The 20,731-nt window shown below is 31.8% G+C and overlaps 2 protein-coding genes across 4 annotated transcripts; both read left to right on the forward strand.

The window, feature by feature from the left end:
• The first annotated feature begins 1,124 nt into the window (after positions 1–1,124).
• On the forward strand, positions 1,125–15,890 carry LOC117907028 (cationic peroxidase 1-like). 3 transcript variants are annotated; one of them, XM_034820357.1, is made up of 4 exons: positions 1,125–1,416; positions 1,654–1,845; positions 2,163–2,328; positions 15,344–15,864. In XM_034820357.1, exons 1-4 carry the CDS (start codon positions 1,207–1,209, stop codon positions 15,730–15,732), a joined length of 957 nt encoding a protein of 318 aa, XP_034676248.1. In that variant the 5' UTR covers positions 1,125–1,206; the 3' UTR covers positions 15,733–15,864. The 3 variants fall into 3 exon arrangements, with proteins under 3 accessions (XP_034676248.1, XP_034676247.1, XP_034676249.1); XM_034820356.1 differs by lacking the exon at positions 15,344–15,864 and adding an exon at positions 2,646–3,202 and having other exon boundaries at positions 1,130–1,416; XM_034820358.1 differs by lacking the exons at positions 1,125–1,416; positions 1,654–1,845; positions 2,163–2,328 and adding exons at positions 13,704–13,972; positions 14,228–14,419; positions 14,787–14,952 and having other exon boundaries at positions 15,344–15,890.
• A 2,086-nt stretch (positions 15,891–17,976) lies between these two features.
• LOC117907030 (cationic peroxidase 1-like) lies at positions 17,977–19,999 on the forward strand. Its single transcript, XM_034820359.1, has 4 exons — positions 17,977–18,265; positions 18,538–18,729; positions 19,087–19,252; positions 19,453–19,999. Exons 1-4 carry the CDS (start codon positions 18,059–18,061, stop codon positions 19,836–19,838), a joined length of 951 nt encoding a protein of 316 aa, XP_034676250.1. The 5' UTR covers positions 17,977–18,058; the 3' UTR covers positions 19,839–19,999.
• The last annotated feature ends 732 nt before the right edge of the window (positions 20,000–20,731 follow it).

The raw sequence follows: 20,731 nt of genomic DNA on the forward strand, positions 1-20,731 counted from the left end.
TTTCTCAAAAATAAAAAATAAAAAAATTAATTAAATGCATCTACAGCTATATTTTTCAGAATGGTGGAAGGAAAACACATTGCTCATTATTAAAAAGTACCCATCAAGGGAAAGAAAGTCCCGATGAAATTTAATATCTTCCTGAAAATTCCTAGAAACCATTGCTCGGATGAAGCAAACGCAGCCTTTGATCTGCAATATCCGCGTATTCTCCCTCAGATCGATGGTAATGGAGGGGCCACTGACCTTTATAATTATGTAAAATGATGCTATATATTTCTGGAAGACTAGACCTAGAGCTACTTACAGTCGACGAAGCAAGTGGGCTCATTTCCAGATGATGGAAACCGACCTAATTTGTTCTGTTGTATCTACCGGTCTTGACTTGATAAACATCCAAGGCCAAGACTCAGTACTCGACATCACGATCCTTTCGCGGAAAAAAAATGTATAAAATTTAATTTGGGCGTGGGTGAGACGGCACTTTCAGCTCCTAATCATCCCAATCAAAAGAGCAACAGCCAAGCCACTCCTCACCACTCACTCTTCTCATTTTTCATACTTCATTTTTACTTCTCCCATGTTAATCCTCCGTTGCTACGTAAAATGTCAAAAGGAGCTCAGTTATTAATTTGTTGGTATCAAGTGATTATAGAGGAAAAACATCATCCTCTTACCCAAACTTCAAACTGGACCTGGATTACTTTCTCTCAGGTGCTTACTTAGATACGGGCCTCCACAAACCCTACCAGACTTGTGGATTAAAATTTGCTAAAGAAGACGCGAAATCTTTCAATTAATCGATCCCAATAAAACACTAGGCACGTAATTAGTTCCAAAAGTTTTAGCTGTAGGCCGTGTTTCACAAGGAGTAGATCTACACCCTACAGGGAGGAGGACCAAGTCCAAGAGATGCATAATTCCAAGTTTTCTTTCCGACCACGTGCTTTCCTTTAATCGACACAGAAAGGCCACATACCAAGAATGAGAAATCCAACGTCTCCAAGTAATTAGATGTCTTCAGTGGTCGACATTTCTATGTAGAGATATTCTTTTAAAAAATAAAAAATAAAAAAATAGAAATAGGAGAAGAGTCCCACGACTAGCATAAATATGGAGTACTAGCACCAAGAGAGCACCAGAAGCTTAGCCAGTTCCTAACAAAAAGGGTCCTTGGTTTTTGCCTCACATCATCCAGATTAAGCCATGGCTTCCCCATCCTTGTTGTCCTTATTCTTCATATTTTCGTTTCTACTGGGGATGGCACATGCACATTATCTATCCCCCAACTTCTATGCAAGATCATGCCCTAGGGCTCTCCCTACCATTCGAACTGCAGTAAACAAAGCAGTGGCCAAAGAGAAACGCATGGGGGCCTCATTGCTCCGCCTCCATTTCCATGATTGCTTCGTATTGGCAAGTCGTTCTCCACATTCCTCCTTTTTAATGGATCTTCTGTTTTTCACTGCTTTTTAACTTTTTTCTGGTTACAACTGACTGCCTCTGCAACTTAGGTTTGAAATACAGAAATCAGCTATTACTTGGCACTAGTTGACCTTTAAGATGGGAAAATATTAGTACCATTCATGCGTGCATATAGCTGTTTAACAGGAATATGGCTACTAATAACATGTTAATGCATAAATTTAACAGGGATGTGATGCTTCTATATTATTGGATGACACTGCAACCTTTACTGGAGAGAAGACAGCAGGACCAAATAACAACTCTGTGAGAGGATATGAGGTGATCGACACCATTAAATCTCAAGTGGAAAGTTTGTGCCCTGGAGTTGTCTCTTGTGCAGATATTGTAGCAGTGGCAGCTCGTGACTCGGTTGTCGCTGTAAGAGACCAACTTCCTTCACAACTACTATATCACCATTATTCAACTTTGCAGTTTATAATTGGGTTCAGAGATATACTAATCCGTCTCTCCTATTCTACAAACACCATTATTTTAGAGCATTTGTGGTCAGGCTTCATTAGCCAACATGGAACACTCATCATGGCCAAACTTTTCACATGGGTGCTAAAACATGGTTGGGTGGCCCAAATGAGGCCGAAAAATTTTGATGGTTCTATTAAAGATTAGACACTTCAAATAATTGTTAATTAACTAAATATCGTGGTTTATTGATTATGATTTTTTTTTTCTTACAGTTGGGTGGCCCAACATGGACTGTGCGATTAGGCAGAAGAGATTCAACCACGGCGAGTTTCAGTGCTGCTGGCACCGACCTCCCTGGCCCGAACTTAAATCTCAGTCAGCTTATATCTGCCTTCTCCAAGAAGGGCTTGACTACTAAGGAAATGGTGGTTCTCTCAGGTATAGTATTAGAAAATTGATAAAATAGTGCGTTTGTTGTTTTAATTTAAAAAAAAAAATGACATCATATTTCAACGGTGGTTTTCATTTCTGTTGTGAAATGGGTCCTCTACTTCACTATGCATATTTCACCAATATCCTTAACTTTTATTGTTATTCTTCCTTTTTTTCCAAAATGAAGGCATCACCGTCATTTGAATCTATGTACATGTATTGCATGTATGCATGTATATGTATAATATATCATTGAACTAACGTATTATCTCAAATTCCATATAATTTCTAATATATGTATATATATATTTTTTTTCTTTTAGGAACTCATACCATAGGCAAAGCAAGATGCACAAGTTTTCGAAATCATATTTACAACGACACCGACATCGATCCAGCATTTGCAGCATCAAAACAGAAAATCTGCCCAAGATCGGGTGGAGATGATAATCTATCTCCTCTGGATGGAACTACTACTGTTTTCGATAATGTTTATTTTAGGGGTTTGAAGGAAAAGAAGGGTCTTTTGCACTCAGACCAGGAACTCTACAACGGTGGCTCCACAGATTCCCTAGTTGAAACCTACAGCATCGACACTGCCACTTTCTTTACGGATGTGGCCAACGCCATGGTTAGGATGGGAAATATTAGTCCTTTAACCGGAACTAATGGACAGATTAGGACCAACTGCAGGAAAGTCAACGGATCCTAGTCAGTTTATGGCTTTTATTTCTTTCTGGTTTAAGTGTCTTTCATGTTAATCTACTACAATAAATAATCGGAAGTTGCCTATCGCAAAGCAGTTTGGGAAATTTCTGGAGTTTATGGTATTTGTATTTGTTCGTCTACTTAAAAAATTATCTTAAAAAACTTTTAGTCAGTTTTGGTTCTATTGCATAAGTTAAATTTTTGTATCATCAACCATGGGCACCATAATTTTGAATGATTGACATTATTTTCCTAGTCATTTGATTACAAGTAAATGGTAAGAAAGATTTTTTCTTACGAGAAAAGATTTTAAATCTTTCTAAGCCAATCAGAAGAGCTCTGAAGGGATAAGATGGACAGGTAGCCATTTTGAAGCCTCATACTTTAATATGCATGCACTAACTAAATCTAGCTATCCAAGGTGTTGACTCCCGGTCCCAATTAGTCAGTAACATAAAGAAAGGGCAATGAATAATTCTTGATACACGTATGACTCAGGGCCCATATAATAATGATAGTATGAATCAGATGGATAATAGTGGTGATGTGAAAGCTGCCTCTTCCGTCTATTCAACCCTAGCAAATAATGTAGCCCAATGCTAGATCTAGTCTTCTGTCGCTAACAAAACTGTTGAGCCTTAATTAATAGGCCCGATGGCAGTAATGCATCATGCAACTTGCCTTTTTGGGCTTGTAATCAAGATGTTTTGTTGTAGTGCATAATATACTCCTATGAGTTTAAACTTCAAGGATTTTATCTTAGCATGTATATGATATATTATAAGCTTTTAAATTTATTTATACATATATTATAAGTTTTTAGGAAAATTAATAATTCAATAGGTATATCCTCTAAATTTATTTTATTAAATTTTTTTTTGTTAAAAACTATTTATATATATATGCCACTTCTTATTTTGAGTTCATACTTGAAAATTAATTAGGAATAAAAATAAGATAAATTTTTTGGATACTTATATCATCCTAATCTGGATGGATTTGAGATGAAAAATAAATAGATTAAAAATGAATTTGAGATTTTTTTTTAAACTCGGACAGATGTAAAATAAATAGATCAATGGGCTAAGGCACTTTAATTATTTGATTAACTTAAATTTTGTTGTTTAGTGATTATGGGTTTTTAGGCTGAAGAGATTCAATCAAGGCGAGCTTAAGTACTGCTATCACTGACCTCACCCAAGTGGTCTTATATTTGCCTTCTTTCAGGAAGGGCTTCACTACCAAGGAAATGGTGGCTCTCTCAGGTGTACTGGTCGGCATTTGGTAGCAAGCATGATTAGAAAATTGACAAAATAGTATGTTTGCTGTTTTAATGTTAAAAAAAATGATATCATATTTCAAGAGTGGTATTCATTTCCGTTGTCAAATGGCCCTCTACTTCACTGCATGTCTTTCACCAATATTCTTAACTGTACTATTTTCCCCCCTTAGAGTAAAGGCTGATACTATCATTCGAATAGAATGGAAAAGAAAAGTCAGCTGCTGATGACACTTTTCTTTTATGGTATCTAAAAGTCATTCAACTTTTAAGTTAAAGAGCATAATGTTAGTCCTGTGGAACTTGTACACGATGTCGGCCGAGTTGAGTACTTCATGCACAAGAGCTTAATTTTATATATATACACACATGTATTATAGATCATTGAATTTATTATCCAAAATTCCTCACCATTTGTCATATTTGTAGTTTTTCTTTTAGGAAGTCGTACCATAGGTAAAGCAAAAAAGTTTTTTTTTTTTCTCTAAAATTGCTCTGGCCCTGCTCTCCAAAATTTATTTTTTGCACCTTTTTCAATAATAATAATAATATTTTTTATACATATATATTTATAAATCTCTCCACAACGAATCTCTTCCTTCCTGTGATGAAAGAATAAGTGGGAATTGAATTTACCTTTGAATGTCCAACTCTACAGGCATTCAAAAATTGACAACTGAAAGGAATCACTCCTTTCTATGCTTTTTTATAGATGTTGCACACCGAATGGTAAAATCCATTTATGACCAGCTAAACTACCAGCAACAGATCTTCGAGGAGCTTTTCTTGCATAATCTGGGCCATTAGCCTACAACAATGGCCTTCTATTTCAAAACTAAGGGCGACGACAGTAGTGTTGTTTGCTCGGAATCCCTCCACCCGATTGCCAAGAGGGTGGCGATTGTGTTCTCTTCTTTCCCCAAGATGGCTGAGAAAGTCCCCTTCACCCTCAAAAATTAAAGAATGAGATTCTACATTAAAAGTTTTAATAAAACAAGACCCAACGATGAATTTAGGGTTTACAGCAGGCCCTTTAAGGGATAGGATCATAGGACAAACTACAAGTAGGAGTTGGAACTTGGAAGGTCCAAATCCAGACTTTTCCATGCACTTTAACTAAGCCCATCAAAGGTGTTCACTCTCAGTCTCAATTAGTGAATAAAATAAACCAATGTTGAAATGGGTCTCAAATTCCTAATATTTTCTCATCCCAGAACTCAAAATAATATATATATATTTTAACAATTCCTCTTGATTGTTAATCAAACCATATTAAAACCTGTATCTTTAATTAGATTGTTTTATCTTTATGTTTTCAAATTAATATTATTTATATTAAAACTTACGATAGCACAGGAAAAAATGATGATGAATTAATCATACATATATGAATTAGGTCCACATGAAAAGGATGGTATTTATAAGATATATGGATGGTGAAGATGCTCTATCTAACATTAATGTAACCCAATTCTGGATCTAGGTTTCGGTTGCTAGCAGAACTATTCAGGTTCAATGGACTCACTATTTTTGGTGCCAGTCTTCAGTTTAGGCCTTCAAAAAAATTATTATGATTGAAATTCCTTCAGTAGTTACAGTTTATAATTTATGATTTGACATGGTTTACCTTCAATTTTGAGGTCAAAATTATAGCCTTTTCAGCCTCTGTCCAGCTTCTAAAGGAACTATTTTTTCTATAGAAACAAATAATTTAAATGCTTGAAGCATATATTGCAGGGTAGGTAGAGATTCAATGCATAGGACCAACCCCCATAGAAATAAGAAACCCCACAAATTTAACAAGAGCCTTTCAATCATTGGCACTATCCCCTTGCAAGCATCGAGTCAAGTACTTGGGTTCGATTATGTGTGTCTTTTTAATGTCTTTCCATATATATAAATTTGGGAGAATTACCCAAAAAGGTGAGTTGGGTAGAACAATTACTAGAAAGGGTGGTATCTTTTAATAATTCTTGAAAAGGACTTTAATAAACTTAATATACCAAAATTGTCATTTAACTAAAACTTTTAAAATTTAAAGCGTTTAAATCACTTCACTTGATTTGTCAATACATTTATGGTACATGGGTCCCACATTTATTGTAATTATTGATATTTATATTTTAAATCAAAATTTTAGATTTAACCCTTACAATTATATATAATTTGTTATTTAAATTTACTATTTAAAACAAAAATACTTTTAAAAAATATTTTCAAAATATCATTTATTATTTTTTTTCCTTTTTTATTTTTATTCTAATTTTTAATTTTATGAAGAAAACAAATAAGTTTTATAATTATATAATAAAAATGATGATTTTTTCATATATATATTTTAAATTGATAAATTATGTTTTTGTATTAAATTTAAGGAAGATAAAATGTTTAATTTTTCATTCAAATTCTTTAAAAAGAATAAAAAAATGACAAAGAATGTTTAATCATTTTTTTATTTTTATAATAAAATAATTTTTAAAAAATTATATGATTTTTTTCCTTTGCATAGTGTTTTTTTATTTTAATTTTCATATAATTTTTTTTTCAATGCATCGAGTGGATGATGTTAATATATTTGATATGTTGAATATTAATAAGGTATAAAAGGTGATCCTCAAAATTATTACTTTTATTATAAAATACAGGCACAACAAAAATATGTTATAATTACAATATAAATATACTTACATTACAATACATTACAATAAAACCTAATTAAGAAATTTATGAATTTTTTTATAAAAATGATAATTTGTATGATTATACCATATTTCACAACATACCTACATCATAAATAATTTTTGAAATAAAATGAAATACTAATTTGAATTCAAGTAGTTTATATATATATATACAAAAATTATTAAATAATTTCAAAACACTAAATAAATGTTGTTAATATATTAATACGATGTGTTAATACTAATAGGGTATGAATAAACATTTTTAGAATTATTATTTTTATAATGAAATATAGGTACAACATAAATGCATTATACTTACAATATAAATACACTATCATTACAATATATTACAACATAATTTAATTTATTTTTATTTAATTTTTTCACGTGCTATATTACCCAATGAATAATTGTGAGTTAGTCAATTAAATATTTATATATTATTCAATTGATGAGTGCTCGTACAAAATAATTATTTATTATATTATGATAACAAAGTTTTAATTGTATGTTTTATATATAAAACGATATAATAACTTTAGAATATGGTTTTTATTCATGAGATATTAAATTTTTTTTTACAAGGTTCTTTAAAAAATCTCAAGTTTTTTTTAAAAAAAATATAGAAAATTTTTAAACAATTAATTATTCAAAATTGACAACAATTTTTTCAAGCTGTACTTATCTTCATGTATGAGCCCCACAATATTTATCAACCTGTACTTATCATCATGTATGGACCCCACATGATTGACAATATCAATTTATTTATAAATAATATAGAAAACATATTTAAAGGTAAAATTGTCCTATACAACAGTGAGCCTTCGTAGTCATTATTTTTTCTAACCCACCCTTTTGGGTAATTCTCTCTATAAATTTTACTGCCACGCATGCAAGGAGAGGCCTTGGCCCAGAAGCAATACGCTACTATCCCGAATCTAACTTCATTATACACGGAAAGCTTGAGGCTGCAAACTAGCCTATTATAATATGTAGGCGTGTTGCGGACATGAAAACAAATACAGATACAGAGACCAAAGTAAAACCCGCGGAAGAAAGGATTTTGGATAAGAGTACGGTAGTTTAAAAAATTAATTCCTAAATTACCCTTATGAAAAAAATAATTCCAAATTTATTGTAGTTTAAAAAAATTATACATGAAAATCGTCTCTTAAAGAAACAATTTTCTCCGATTTTTATTTTATTTTTAAATAATAATTTGGAAAAAATCGTTTCTTGAAATAATGATATTCTTAAAAATATATATATATATAGTTGAGAGAAATTGTCTCTTCAAGAGACAATTTTCTCATAACAAAAAAAATTGTTGGGAGAAATAGTCTCTTGAAGTGATGATTCCCCAAAAAAAAAAAAAAAATCCATTTTTTCATTTCCTATAAATTTTTTAATTAATGATATATTTTTTAATAATATAATTATTATAAATTTAATTAATTTTATTTACTAAATTTAATATATAAAAAAATTATGATTATTGAGATATTTATCTACAATAATATTTAAAAAAATATAAATTATGTTTAATATTTAGATATTGATTTTAAAAATATTTTCTTCTTAATCTTCACTTTTTTATTTAAATTAATTCAATTAATTATAATTAATAAAATTAATTTACTTTGATATTGTTTTTTATTTATAAGATAAATAATATTTATCTAATAATTTTTATTTCTTTTGCTTTGTAATTTAAAAAAATTATTATCAATTTTATGTGAAAAATGCGTTTATAAAAAAAATTGTTATTAATTTATTAAATAATTATTACAAAATAAATAATTTTATTATATAAATTTTAAAATTAAAAATATTAATCTTTAATTTAAAATTTAACTGTAAAAGGAATAAAATATAGAAAATAAATTAATTTATTATTCAATAAATTAATTTTCAATATGAAGAGATATAATTTTTTTTAAGTATTAATCAATTTAAAAAGAAATAATAATCGTTTGTATATTAAAATATTTTATTTAATAATTATAAATGATAAACAACTAAAGTAATTTGAAAAAATAATAAAATATTTTTAAAAAAAATAATTTAATACACTTAAAATTAGAAATAATTAACTATTTTTTATTAAGAAAAAAATTGAGGAAATATTTTGTTATATAAAAAATTTTATTTGTTTTTAATTTTTAAAGTTATAGGTTCCAAGAAAATCCATCAAATAAAAAAGAAAATCATTTTTTCAAAAACTATATATTCAAATAAAAACCTTAAAATTCAAATATATAATATCATAAATATAAACACCAAGTCAATCCTTAATTACCAAATATTTTTTATATTAAATAATCTAAGTCACCAACTATCATGATTATAAGAAAACCAATAATATTGTTCATATAAATTTTAAAAAATCAACAAATATCCCAACAATTAATAAAGTATCAACCACGATAAAAAAATAAATTATTATCATGAATGCAAAAAACCAACAACTTTGTTCATATGAACCATCAACAAATAAATAATAAAAAAAATCAATATCTAAATATTAAACTTAATTTATATTTTTATAAATATAATTTTTGATAAATATCTCAATAATTATAATTTTTATATATTAAAATTTAATAAATAAAATTAATTAATTTTATAATATATATATATATATATATATATATATATATATATATATTATTAAAAAATATATCATTAATTTTTATTTTTATTTTTTTGTGGAGAAAAATACGATTTCTCCCTATTTTTTTTCTTTTAGAAATCGTATATTCAAGAGACCATTTTAGTGTGTAAATTTTTTTAAAAATAAATGTTAGAAATCATATTTTAAAAAAATGATTTTTTGATATATAAATCGTTTTAAAATAGACGATTTTAAAAGGAAATAACGTTCTCTTTCATACTTAACAAAAACTATGGTAGATTTGAAATTATTTTTTCAATCACAGTAGTTTAGAAATTATTTTTTTAAACTGTCGTACTTTTATAAAAAATCCGTTGAAGAAATATATGGTTTGGTCTTGATTCTATTTTAACATAAGATTTACAAAATCTTTTTTGAATAAACAACTCATTAAACATGTCAATGGGCTCCATTCAAAATTTAAAACCTCTATCTGAACTAAATAAAGTATAACAAAAATCCAATATGATACTTCCATCTGTTTCTAATAAAAACTGAACTCAATCGATGTGATCAACTCTATATGTCATAGAAATCAAATTAACTAGATATAAAATGAAAAATCAAACCAAACCAAATATTTTAAGATCCATTTGGTTTGGTTTTTAATTATAGATTTGTATTTGTTTTGAACTTAAAATTTATTAACAGGAGTTTATATTAAATCTTGAGTTTTATTTATTTTTAAAATTATTGAAACCAACTTGAATTTGATATTAAAAATCTATCAAATCCATTTAGAATTGATTTGATCATAATATAAAAATAATGAATTACTTTAATAAAATCTAATATATAAAAATTTATCAAATATCAAACAATTATGTATAAATTTTAAAATATTGGTTTGATTTCGTTTTTAACTATTAGGAAATAAGAAAATCGAAAATTGAACTATTAAGGCCAATTTCAAAATTCTCAAATCAAACCGATTTTTTTTTTTTTTTTATATTAAAAATTGAACCAATATCATATGTTTTGATAGATTTTTTATTTTTTATTTACTTTACCTAGACCCGAAATAATAGTGGGCAAGTCACATGGATACATGAATCAACACAAACAACCCAAAAGTTAGGATTTGAAAATCGAAAATATGTTGTAAGCTATAAGCTTGACAGCAAACTGTAAACATTGTCGTTTTTTTTTTGTTATTAGAGTACCCTAAACAGGCGGTTAGGGACCTAATAAAATAGCCTTCTTTTTTTCAAGGTACTTGATCAAGAGTTTATTTGATTATGTGATTTAAATACAATTTTTATTTCTAATTAAAAACATATTTTTTTAAAACAAAATAAGATAGGGAATAGTTTTAAAGAATAAGTAAAAATCATTTTCAACTATTAAAAAATAAAATAAAAATATAGAGAAATAAAGATATAATTTAAAAAACCTATAAAAAAATGTTTAAATATAAGTTGTCTCTATATTATGTGTGTTTTTAAAATTTCTTTTAATTTCTCTAAATTTTTTCATGGCTAATTAAATAGATTTCAAATAAAGCAGATTTGATAGATAAGATTTACTTTATTTTTTTAAAATAATTTGAAACTAAAATATTGATTAATATTAGAAGGAAATATATAATAGATTAAAACTTATTTTGAGTGACTTTACTAATTTTTTTCTTTATATATCATTTTTTCATAATTAATTTTAAAAAAAATTCAATTAGATAAATAAATTCTAAATTAAGTAAAACCAAATTATAGAATTTGTAAATTTATGGACAAAAATTAATGGAGAATAACTTTGTTGCTTCTCATTTGGTCAAAACATATATATATTTTGTTTTCAAATTTTCTCAATAAATAAATAAATTTCAAATCAAATAAGATTTAATATATTTGATTCTTTCACCGATAGATTATTTTTAAAAATAATTTCAAAATTTAAAAAATCAATCAAACCACTATTAGAATTTTACAAGTGAAAATTGATCTGAAATAACTATTCTGATTCTCCTTAACACTTTTATGAATTTTCATGAACTTCAAATAAAATAAGGTTTTATGCATTAGGTTTATTGGTCTAATAATTTTCAAAAAATAATACAATATCACTAAACAGTAATCCGGATTAATGTGTTCCAAGTACTACTTTTATTCAATTCCCTTAAATCATTAGCCACCACATCAAAATTTTAACCAGCTGATTACATCCATATTGATCTTAATAAAAACAAACAGCTTTATTAATTCGATGAATGGGGAGCGGGAGGTTGTCTATTGCTAAACTGATAAATTGCAGTAGCCGGTTTTGAATAAGTTGATGGCGAAGACAATTCCACAAGAACTGATAGCATGATGTGGCCGTGTTATCTTCATTCTTTGGAAGACGATTAAAGTCTAATTTTGGAGCAGTAGGAGTGAGAATTTCAGGATAAGGACATCGATGCCATCCGCACATTATGTGTTTGTCATGATTTGGCTGTCTGGTCAAAATAATGGAGCTGGAGGTTACAAATATCAACGCATGCCTTTTTCATCTCAAGGCTCTGACACTGATATTTATGTCCTTGGCTCCATCCCTGTTTCCCACAAAGCAAACCAACTAACCATGTTTTCAGGGGGATATTTATCAGAAAGAAAATAAAAAAATATTAAGTGAGGCATATTTTTCGGACTGGCCCGTGGAAACCACATGGCTGATGTTGACAAGTACTCGGTACTCATTGAGGAATTCAAAGTCCCGATGAAGCAAATTCCCTCAATATCTTCCCTGAAAATTTCTGAAAAACCATTCCTCAGATGAAGCAATCACGGAAGCCTTCGATTTGCAACATGCGCGTATTCTCCCTCAGATTGAGGGACAAGGAGGTTGGAGAGCTACTGACTTTCATAATTATGTAAAATAATGCTACTTCTGGAAGAGAAGACTTGGAGCTACAATCCACCGAGCAAGTGGGCTCATTTCCCGATAATGAAAATCGACCTTATTTGTTTTGTTATATCCACCGATCTTGACTTGATAAACATCCAAGTCAAGTACTCAACATCATGGTCTTTTCGAAAGGCCGCTGGCAAAAAAAGTAAAGTATAGGCGTGGGTCAGGCTTGCACCACTTGCAACTCCAATCAACCCAATCAAACAAAAACAGCCAACCCACTCCTTACCCGTCACTCTTCTCATTTTCTTTCATTATACTTTTCCAATTTTAATCATCCACTACTACGTAAAATGTCAAAAGAGCGCAATCATATATTACTATCAATTGATTAATATAGAGAAAAAACGCCACCCTCGTACCCGAAATTCAAACTGGACTTGATTACTTTTCGTCGGTGGTCAATTAAAGGCCACCTCAAACTCCACCAAACTTGTGTATTGAAGCTATGTATCCTCCAAATCTCTTACTTACTTCATCTCAATCAAACACTAGGAACGTGTAGGAAATTAAGCTGAATTTTCAATATGAAAAAAGTATAAATTATACGCATAAGATAATATTTACATAATTCAATAATTTGCCTATGTCTATGGAGTTATAGGAATATCACTATTATCATGAAAGAATACAGAGTATCACATTTGGTTACAATATTTTTTCTTTATATAAAACACGGTAACGACATCATACTAAAAAACCCTAATTACAAAAGACGGTTCCACAATGAGCTAAACTGACTCAAAAAATTTTCCTGAGGGTATTGCCCCGGACCTCGAAAAGACTTGTCCATGAATGCAATATTATTCGAGTTAAGTCATTAAATCAAATCAAATAAAACCAAACTCTACAAAGCCCGACAAAAATATAGTTAGTTCTAGAATGTGCATGAAAACTATTTCGCCATGAGTAGATCCACTGAGAGATGACCAAGTACAAGAGATGCCTAATTCTAAGTTCTCATTCCGAACACGCGCTTTCTTTTAACCACAACCGAAAAGCAGAATGCCCCCCAAAAAAAAAAAGGAAAAAAAGTCAAACATGTCTGGTAAGCCGTCTACTAGACATTACTTTTTTAAAAAGAAAAGAGTTCCACGACTAGCATAAATATGGAGTAGTACTGCACCAAGAGAGAGCACCAGATCAGGCTTAACCAGTTCCAAACACAAAGGTTCCTTTGTTTGTGTCTCAACACATCCAAATTAAGCCATGGCTTCCCTATCCTTGTTTTCCTTATTCTGTATGCTTTCGTTTCTATTGGGGATGGCACATGCACAGCTCTCCTCCAACTTCTATGCAAGTTCATGCCCTAAGGCTCTCTCTACCATTCGAGCTGCAGTAAACAATGCAGTGGCCAAAGAGCGCCGCATGGGAGCCTCATTGCTTCGCCTCCATTTCCATGATTGCTTTGTATTGGTAAGTCTCCTCCTCCATATTTAACTCCTTTTTACTGCATTTTTTCAGTGCTCGTTCTGGTTACTTCTGACTAGTCTGCAAATTAGATTTGAAATTTAGAAGTCAACCATGATCATGTGGCACTGGTTGACCCTTAAGAAATTAATAAACCTCAATAATAATCCCTTCATACACGACATGTCACATGCATACGTGCATAAGGCTGTTTAACAGGAAAATATGTACTAATGACATCTTCATGTACAAATTTAACAGGGATGTGATGCTTCTATATTATTGGACGACACTGCAAGCTTTACCGGAGAGAAGACAGCAGGACCAAATAAAGACTCTGTGAGAGGATATGAGGTGATCGACACCATTAAATCTCAAGTGGAAAGTTTGTGCCCTGGGGTTGTTTCTTGTGCAGATATTGTAGCTGTGGCAGCTCGTGACTCTGTTGTTGCTGTAAGAGACCTACTTCCTTCACAACTACTATATAACCATTAATCGTGACCTTGCAGTCTATAATAGGGTTCAGAGATACAATAATCTGTCTTCCTTATCCTACAAACACCATTATTTTAGAGTATTTCGGAAATACTATTTCCAGCCAGCCTTCATTAGCCACCATGGAAACCTTATCATGGACAAACTTTTAACATAGGTGCTAATTAAACATGGCTATGTATACCGGCGTTTACTGAACTATGATACAAACCATACCCAAAAAAATTGATGTTTTTATAAAATATTTATGGGCTAAGACCTTTCAAATAATTGGTTAATTAACTAAATTAATATTGCGGTTTACTGATTATATATGTTTTTTCAGTTGGGTGGCCCAACATGGACCCTGCAATTAGGCAGAAGAGATTCAACCACGGCGAGTTTGAGTACTGCTAACAGTGACCTCCCTGGCCCGACCTCAGATCTTAGTACTCTTATATCTAGATTCTCCAACAAGGGCTTCACTACTAAGGAAATGGTGGCTCTCTCAGGTATGCTCTGGCATTTGGTAGCAAAAATTAATGATTAGAAAATTGATAAATTAGTGTATTTTCTGTTTTAATATTAAAAAAATGATATCATATTTTTTCATTTTCGTTGTCAAATGGGCTGTCTACTTCACTACTTCGTGTCTTTCACCATATCCTCAACTACTCATGCTTTTTCCCCACAAAGTGAAGGCATCACTATCATTGGAATAAAGTGGAAAAGAAAAGACAGCAAAAAATGACGCTTATAAGTCAAAATATTGTTAATTTTTTAGAAGAAGTCACATACGACCTAGAGCTAGTTGAGGCACAAGTACTCAATTTTATATTTGAATTTATTATCCGAAATTCCTCCTAATTTGAAATATATTTCGTTTTATTTTTTTATTTTTAGGAACTCATACCATAGGTAAAGCAAGATGCACAAGCTTTCGGAGTCGAATTTACAACGAGACCAACATCGATGCAGCATTTGCAACATCAAAACAGAAAATCTGCCCAAGCACGGGTGGAGATAATAATCTGTCTGATCTGGATGAAACGACTACTGTTTTCGATAATGTTTATTTCAGAAATTTGAAGGCGAAGAAGGGTCTGTTGCACTCAGACCAACAACTCTATAATGGTGGTTCCACAGATTCCATAGTTGAAACCTACAGCACCAACTCTGCCACTTTCTTTACGGATGTGGCCAATGCCATGATTAAGATGGGAAACCTGAGTCCCCTAACAGGAACTAATGGAGAGATCAGGACCGACTGCAAGAAAATCAATGGATCTTAGTCAATTTATGAATGTCTTTAATGTTGTACTACTTCAATAATATTTGGAAGTAGCTTATCACAGGTGATTTGCAAAATTCACCTTGCTTATGACATTTGTATAATGTTCATCAACTCAAAGGTTTATCCCAAATAAAGTTTTTAGTTGGTTTTGGATCATCTGAAAAAATAAAATTTCCGTGCGCCAGACCATTTGCACCATAATTTTGAATGATAAAAATTATTTTCCGACTCTTTTGATTACAACTAAATTTAATAACGAGAAAAAGAAAAGAACGGGAACGAAAACACCACAGGGTGAATATTTTTGTATTTATTTTTTAAAGAATTTATTTTTTAAAATAATACTTTTTTAAAAAATCCTCCTTTTCTTTCACCTAAATTTGCGGATAAACCCGAGAACATGGTCATCCCACGAGGAACACATACTCATATATAAATATATACATGGAATATCTAAAAATAAGTAAGATAAAGGAAAGGGTTGAAACATTTATGATGCAGTCGACAGTAAGGCCCATATGATAATTGATAGCTTGAATTAGATTGGTGGTGTTAATGTGAAAGGTTCGTCCTTCATCTAATTCAACCCTAGCTAATAGTTCAACACAATGCCGGGGCTAGATTTTTGTCGCTAAAAATTAAACAAGTCTGACTCAGCGGGCCCACTATGTGTGGACTTTGGAGCACCATGCAGCACACTGTTCTGGGCCTCTGTCATCGTCACTGGCTGTCTCTCTTAAATTTATCATTATCTGAAATCCCTCCCGTAAGAGCTATTTATGATGTATGATTTGACATGTTTTACTTCTAATCTTGACTACATACTAAAAAATTATCACTGAAAGGAATTTGAGAAATACGTAGGATCTTTCCTTTATAGCCTCTGTCTAACTTGAAAATGAACTAATTTTCCTATAAAAACAAAGTAATTAAATCCTTGAAGCAGATATTAGTGTAGGCGGAGATTGAATGCAAAGGAGAACCATTATCAAATGAAGGAACCTCTCAAATTTAACCCAGAGCCATTCAATCGCTGGTACTGTTCCTTGACAAGAATCGGTTCACCTACTTGTCTTCCATTATATGATTCGTTTTAATGGCTTTCCGTACTCTAGTGTTTCCACACCTCAATCAAAATATTGTCTTCCATTATCAAATGAAGACATTATCAAATGAAGGAACCTCTCAAATTTAACCCAGAGCCATTCAATCGTTGGTACTGTTCCTTGACAAGAATCGGTTACCTACTTGTCTTCCATTATGATTCGTTTTAATGGCTTTCCATACTCTCAAGTGTTTCCACACCTCAAACAAAATATTGGTAAGTCATCTTTACTTTACAGTCGACAATACTATTCATCACCCCTAGGGTAATTTTAGGAATAAAAAACACAACTTTCAAATATCAGTCCTAATAGTTTGGGTAGATATATATGTTTTTTCTAACCCAAAACTTCATTTTAACCCCTTCAATGTTTTGTTTATGTCGAGCCAAACTCCGTTGGGCACAGATTGGGCCTCCGTATGCAGCCCCATGAAAGCTTCCTTATGCATTTGGGTTTGTTACGAGGCATTGCACTCGATGAGCAAGAAAATCAATCATCACATGGTCTTTCTGGGGGGGGTTGAAAATTCAATCCGCCAATTATGCTAGAAACTGGACTCTCAACTCCAAACCAACACAAACATACAAAAACAGCCGACCCACACTCCTCAGCCGACATCAATGTTAATCCTACACTACTACGTAAAATGTTGAACTCGATTATTTATTAGTATCGAGTGATTAAAGAGGAAAAATATCACCCTCAGACCCAAACTTCAAACTGGACCTGGGTTACTTTTATGTCGGTGCTTAGTTAAAGCGTCAAACCCCACCAGACTGGTCGATTAAAGTTTACTAAAGAATATATTTAACTATCCTCTAAATCTTTCAATTAATTGATCCCAACGAAAAACTAGGCACGTAATTACTTTCAGAATTTTTAGCCGTAGGCCATGTACGAAAACTGTTTTGTAATGAGTAGATCTACAGAGAGGAAGACCAAGTCCAAGAGATGCCCAATTTCAAATTTTCAAGTTCTTCCCAGCATGTGCTTTGATTTAACCTATAGCGAAAGGGCATATGCCAAAACTGAAAAATCCAACATGGCCAACTAAGGTGGCTTCGATAGACATTTCTACCTAGAGAAAAAAAGAAAAGAGTTCCACGATTAGCATAAATATGGAGTGCTACTCCACCAAGAGAGAGCACCAAATCAGGCTTAACCAGTTCCAAACACAGAGGTTCCTTGGTTTGTGTCTCAACACATCCAAATTAAGCTATGGCTTCCCTCTCCTTGTTTTCCTTATTCTGTATGTTTTCGTTTCTATTGGGGATGGCACATGCACAGCTATCTTCCGACTACTACTCAAGTTCATGCCCTAGCGCTCTGTCTACCATTCAAACTGCAGTAAACAATGCAGTAGCTGACGAGTCCCGCATGGGGGCCTCACTGCTCCGCCTTCATTTCCATGATTGCTTTGTATTGGCAAGTCTTTCTCCACATATATTTAGCTCCATTTTTCTGGATATTCTGTTTTTTACTACTTGTTCTGGTTGCTTATGACTAGCTCTGCAATTTAGGTTTGAAATCCAGAAGTCAACCGGATCATTTGGCACTGGTTGAACTTTAAGATGTTAATAAACCTCAGTTAATCCCTTCATAAAGAGAAAGAAAAATATTAGTAACATGCATGCACACATACAGCTGTTTGACAGGAAAATGCGTACTAACAACATCTTCATGTATAAATTCAACAGGGATGTGATGCTTCTATATTATTGGATGACACTGCAAACTTTACTGGAGAGAAGACAGCAGGACCAAATAATAACTCTGTGAGAGGATATGATGTGATCGACACCATTAAATCTCAAATGGAAAGCTTGTGCCCTGGAGTTGTTTCTTGTGCAGATATTGTAGCAGTGGCAGCTCGTGACTCTGTTGTTGCTGTAAGAGACCAACTTCCTTCACAACTACTACGTATATAACCATTAATCATAACCTTGCAGTTTATAATGGGGTTCAGAAATATAATAATCTGTCTTTCGTATTCTCCAAACACAATTATTTTAGACTATTTCTGGCCAGGTTTCATTAACCATCATAGAACCCTCATCATGGTCAAACTTTTAATTAACATTTGTGCACGCTAGAACATGGCTCCGTATACCGTTGTCCTGCTGAACTACGATAAAACTCATCCCAAAAAATCTTGATGGTTCTATTAAAGATTAATAGGCTAAGACACTTCAAATAATTAGTTAATTAACTAAATATTGTTGTTGATTGATTATGGGTTTTTTCAGTTGGGTGGCCCAACATGGACTGTGCAATTGGGCAGAAGAGATTCAACCACGGCGAGTTTTAGTACTGCTAACTCTGACCTCCCAGCCCCGACCTCAGATCTTGATGCTCTCATATCTCTCTTCTCCAACAAGGGCTTCACTACCCAGGAAATGGTGGTTCTCTCAGGTATACTATGGCATTTGGTAGCACAAATGATTAGAAAATTAACAAAAATAGTTTTTTTTTTTAATATAAAAAAATGATATCGTACTTCAAGAGTGGTTTTCATTTCCGTTGCCATGGGCCCTATATATATCACCATTGTATTTATTATGCAAAATTCCTCATAATTTGTTATATGTGTGGGTTTTTTTTTTATCTTTCAGGAACTCATACCATAGGTAAAGCACAATGCTCAAAATTTCGGGATCGAATTTACAACGAGACCAACATCGATGCAACATTTGCAACATCAAAACAGGCAATCTGCCCAAGCTCAGGTGGAGATGAGAATCTGTCTGATCTGGATGAAACGACTACTGTTTTCGATAATGTTTATTTCACGAATTTGATAGAGAAGAAGGGTCTGTTGCACTCAGACCAACAACTCTACAATGGTAACTCCACAGATTCCATGGTTGAAACCTACAGCAACGACTCTACCACTTTCTTTACCGATGTGGCCAGCGCCATGGTTAAAATGGGAAACTTGAGTCCCCTAACCGGTACTGATGGAGAGATCAGGACAAACTGCAGGGCAATAAACGGATAAATTTAAATGTCTTTAAAGTTGTACTTCAGTTAATATCTAGGAGTAGCTTATCACAAAGTGATTTGAGATATATATCTTGTTTATGGCATTTGTATTTGCTCATCAACTTAAAGGTTTATCTCAAATAAAGTTTTTAGTTGGTTTTGGATCTACTGCAAAAATTAAATTTGTTTGCATGCGACTTACTTTGTGCACCATAAATTTGAATGATTTAAAGTATTTTCGTATCCATTTGATTACAACTAAATTATAACAAAATTTCACAAAAGACTTTCATAGCCAAGCCAATCAGCAGGCCTTCAGAGGGATTGGATGGACAGTTAGCAGTTTGAATTTTTGAAGCATCAAATCCAGACTTTTCTATGCACTTCAACTAAGCCTATTAAAAGTGTTCTCCCTGGCCCCCACCTTAAACCTCAGTTAGCTTGTATCTGCCTTCTCCAATAAGGGCTTCACTACCAAGGAAATGGTGGTTCTCTCAGGTGTAATATTAGAAAATTGATAAAATAGTACGTTTGTTGTTTTATTTTTTATTTTTTTTTAAAAATGATATCAACTTTCAACGGTGGTCCGTAAGGTTTCATTTCCGTTGTCAAATGGGCCCTCTATGTGTATTTCACCAATATCCTTGACTGTTGATACTATCCTTCTTTTTTTCCGAACTAAAGGCATCACCGTTATTCGAATAGAGTGGAAAAGAGAAGTCAGCTAGTGATGACACTTTTCTTCTATGGTATCTAAAAGCCATTCACTTTACAAGTCAAGTATAATATTGTTAGTTTTGTAGAAGAACTTATCCACGATAGACGAGTTTAGACCCAAGGATCTGCCCAAGATCGGGTGGAGATGATAATCTATCTCCTCTAGATAAAACTACTACTGTTTTTTATTAT

This window comes from Vitis riparia, chromosome 18, assembly GCF_004353265.1.
Source record: "Vitis riparia cultivar Riparia Gloire de Montpellier isolate 1030 chromosome 18, EGFV_Vit.rip_1.0, whole genome shotgun sequence".
Taxonomy (NCBI): domain Eukaryota; kingdom Viridiplantae; phylum Streptophyta; class Magnoliopsida; order Vitales; family Vitaceae; genus Vitis; species Vitis riparia.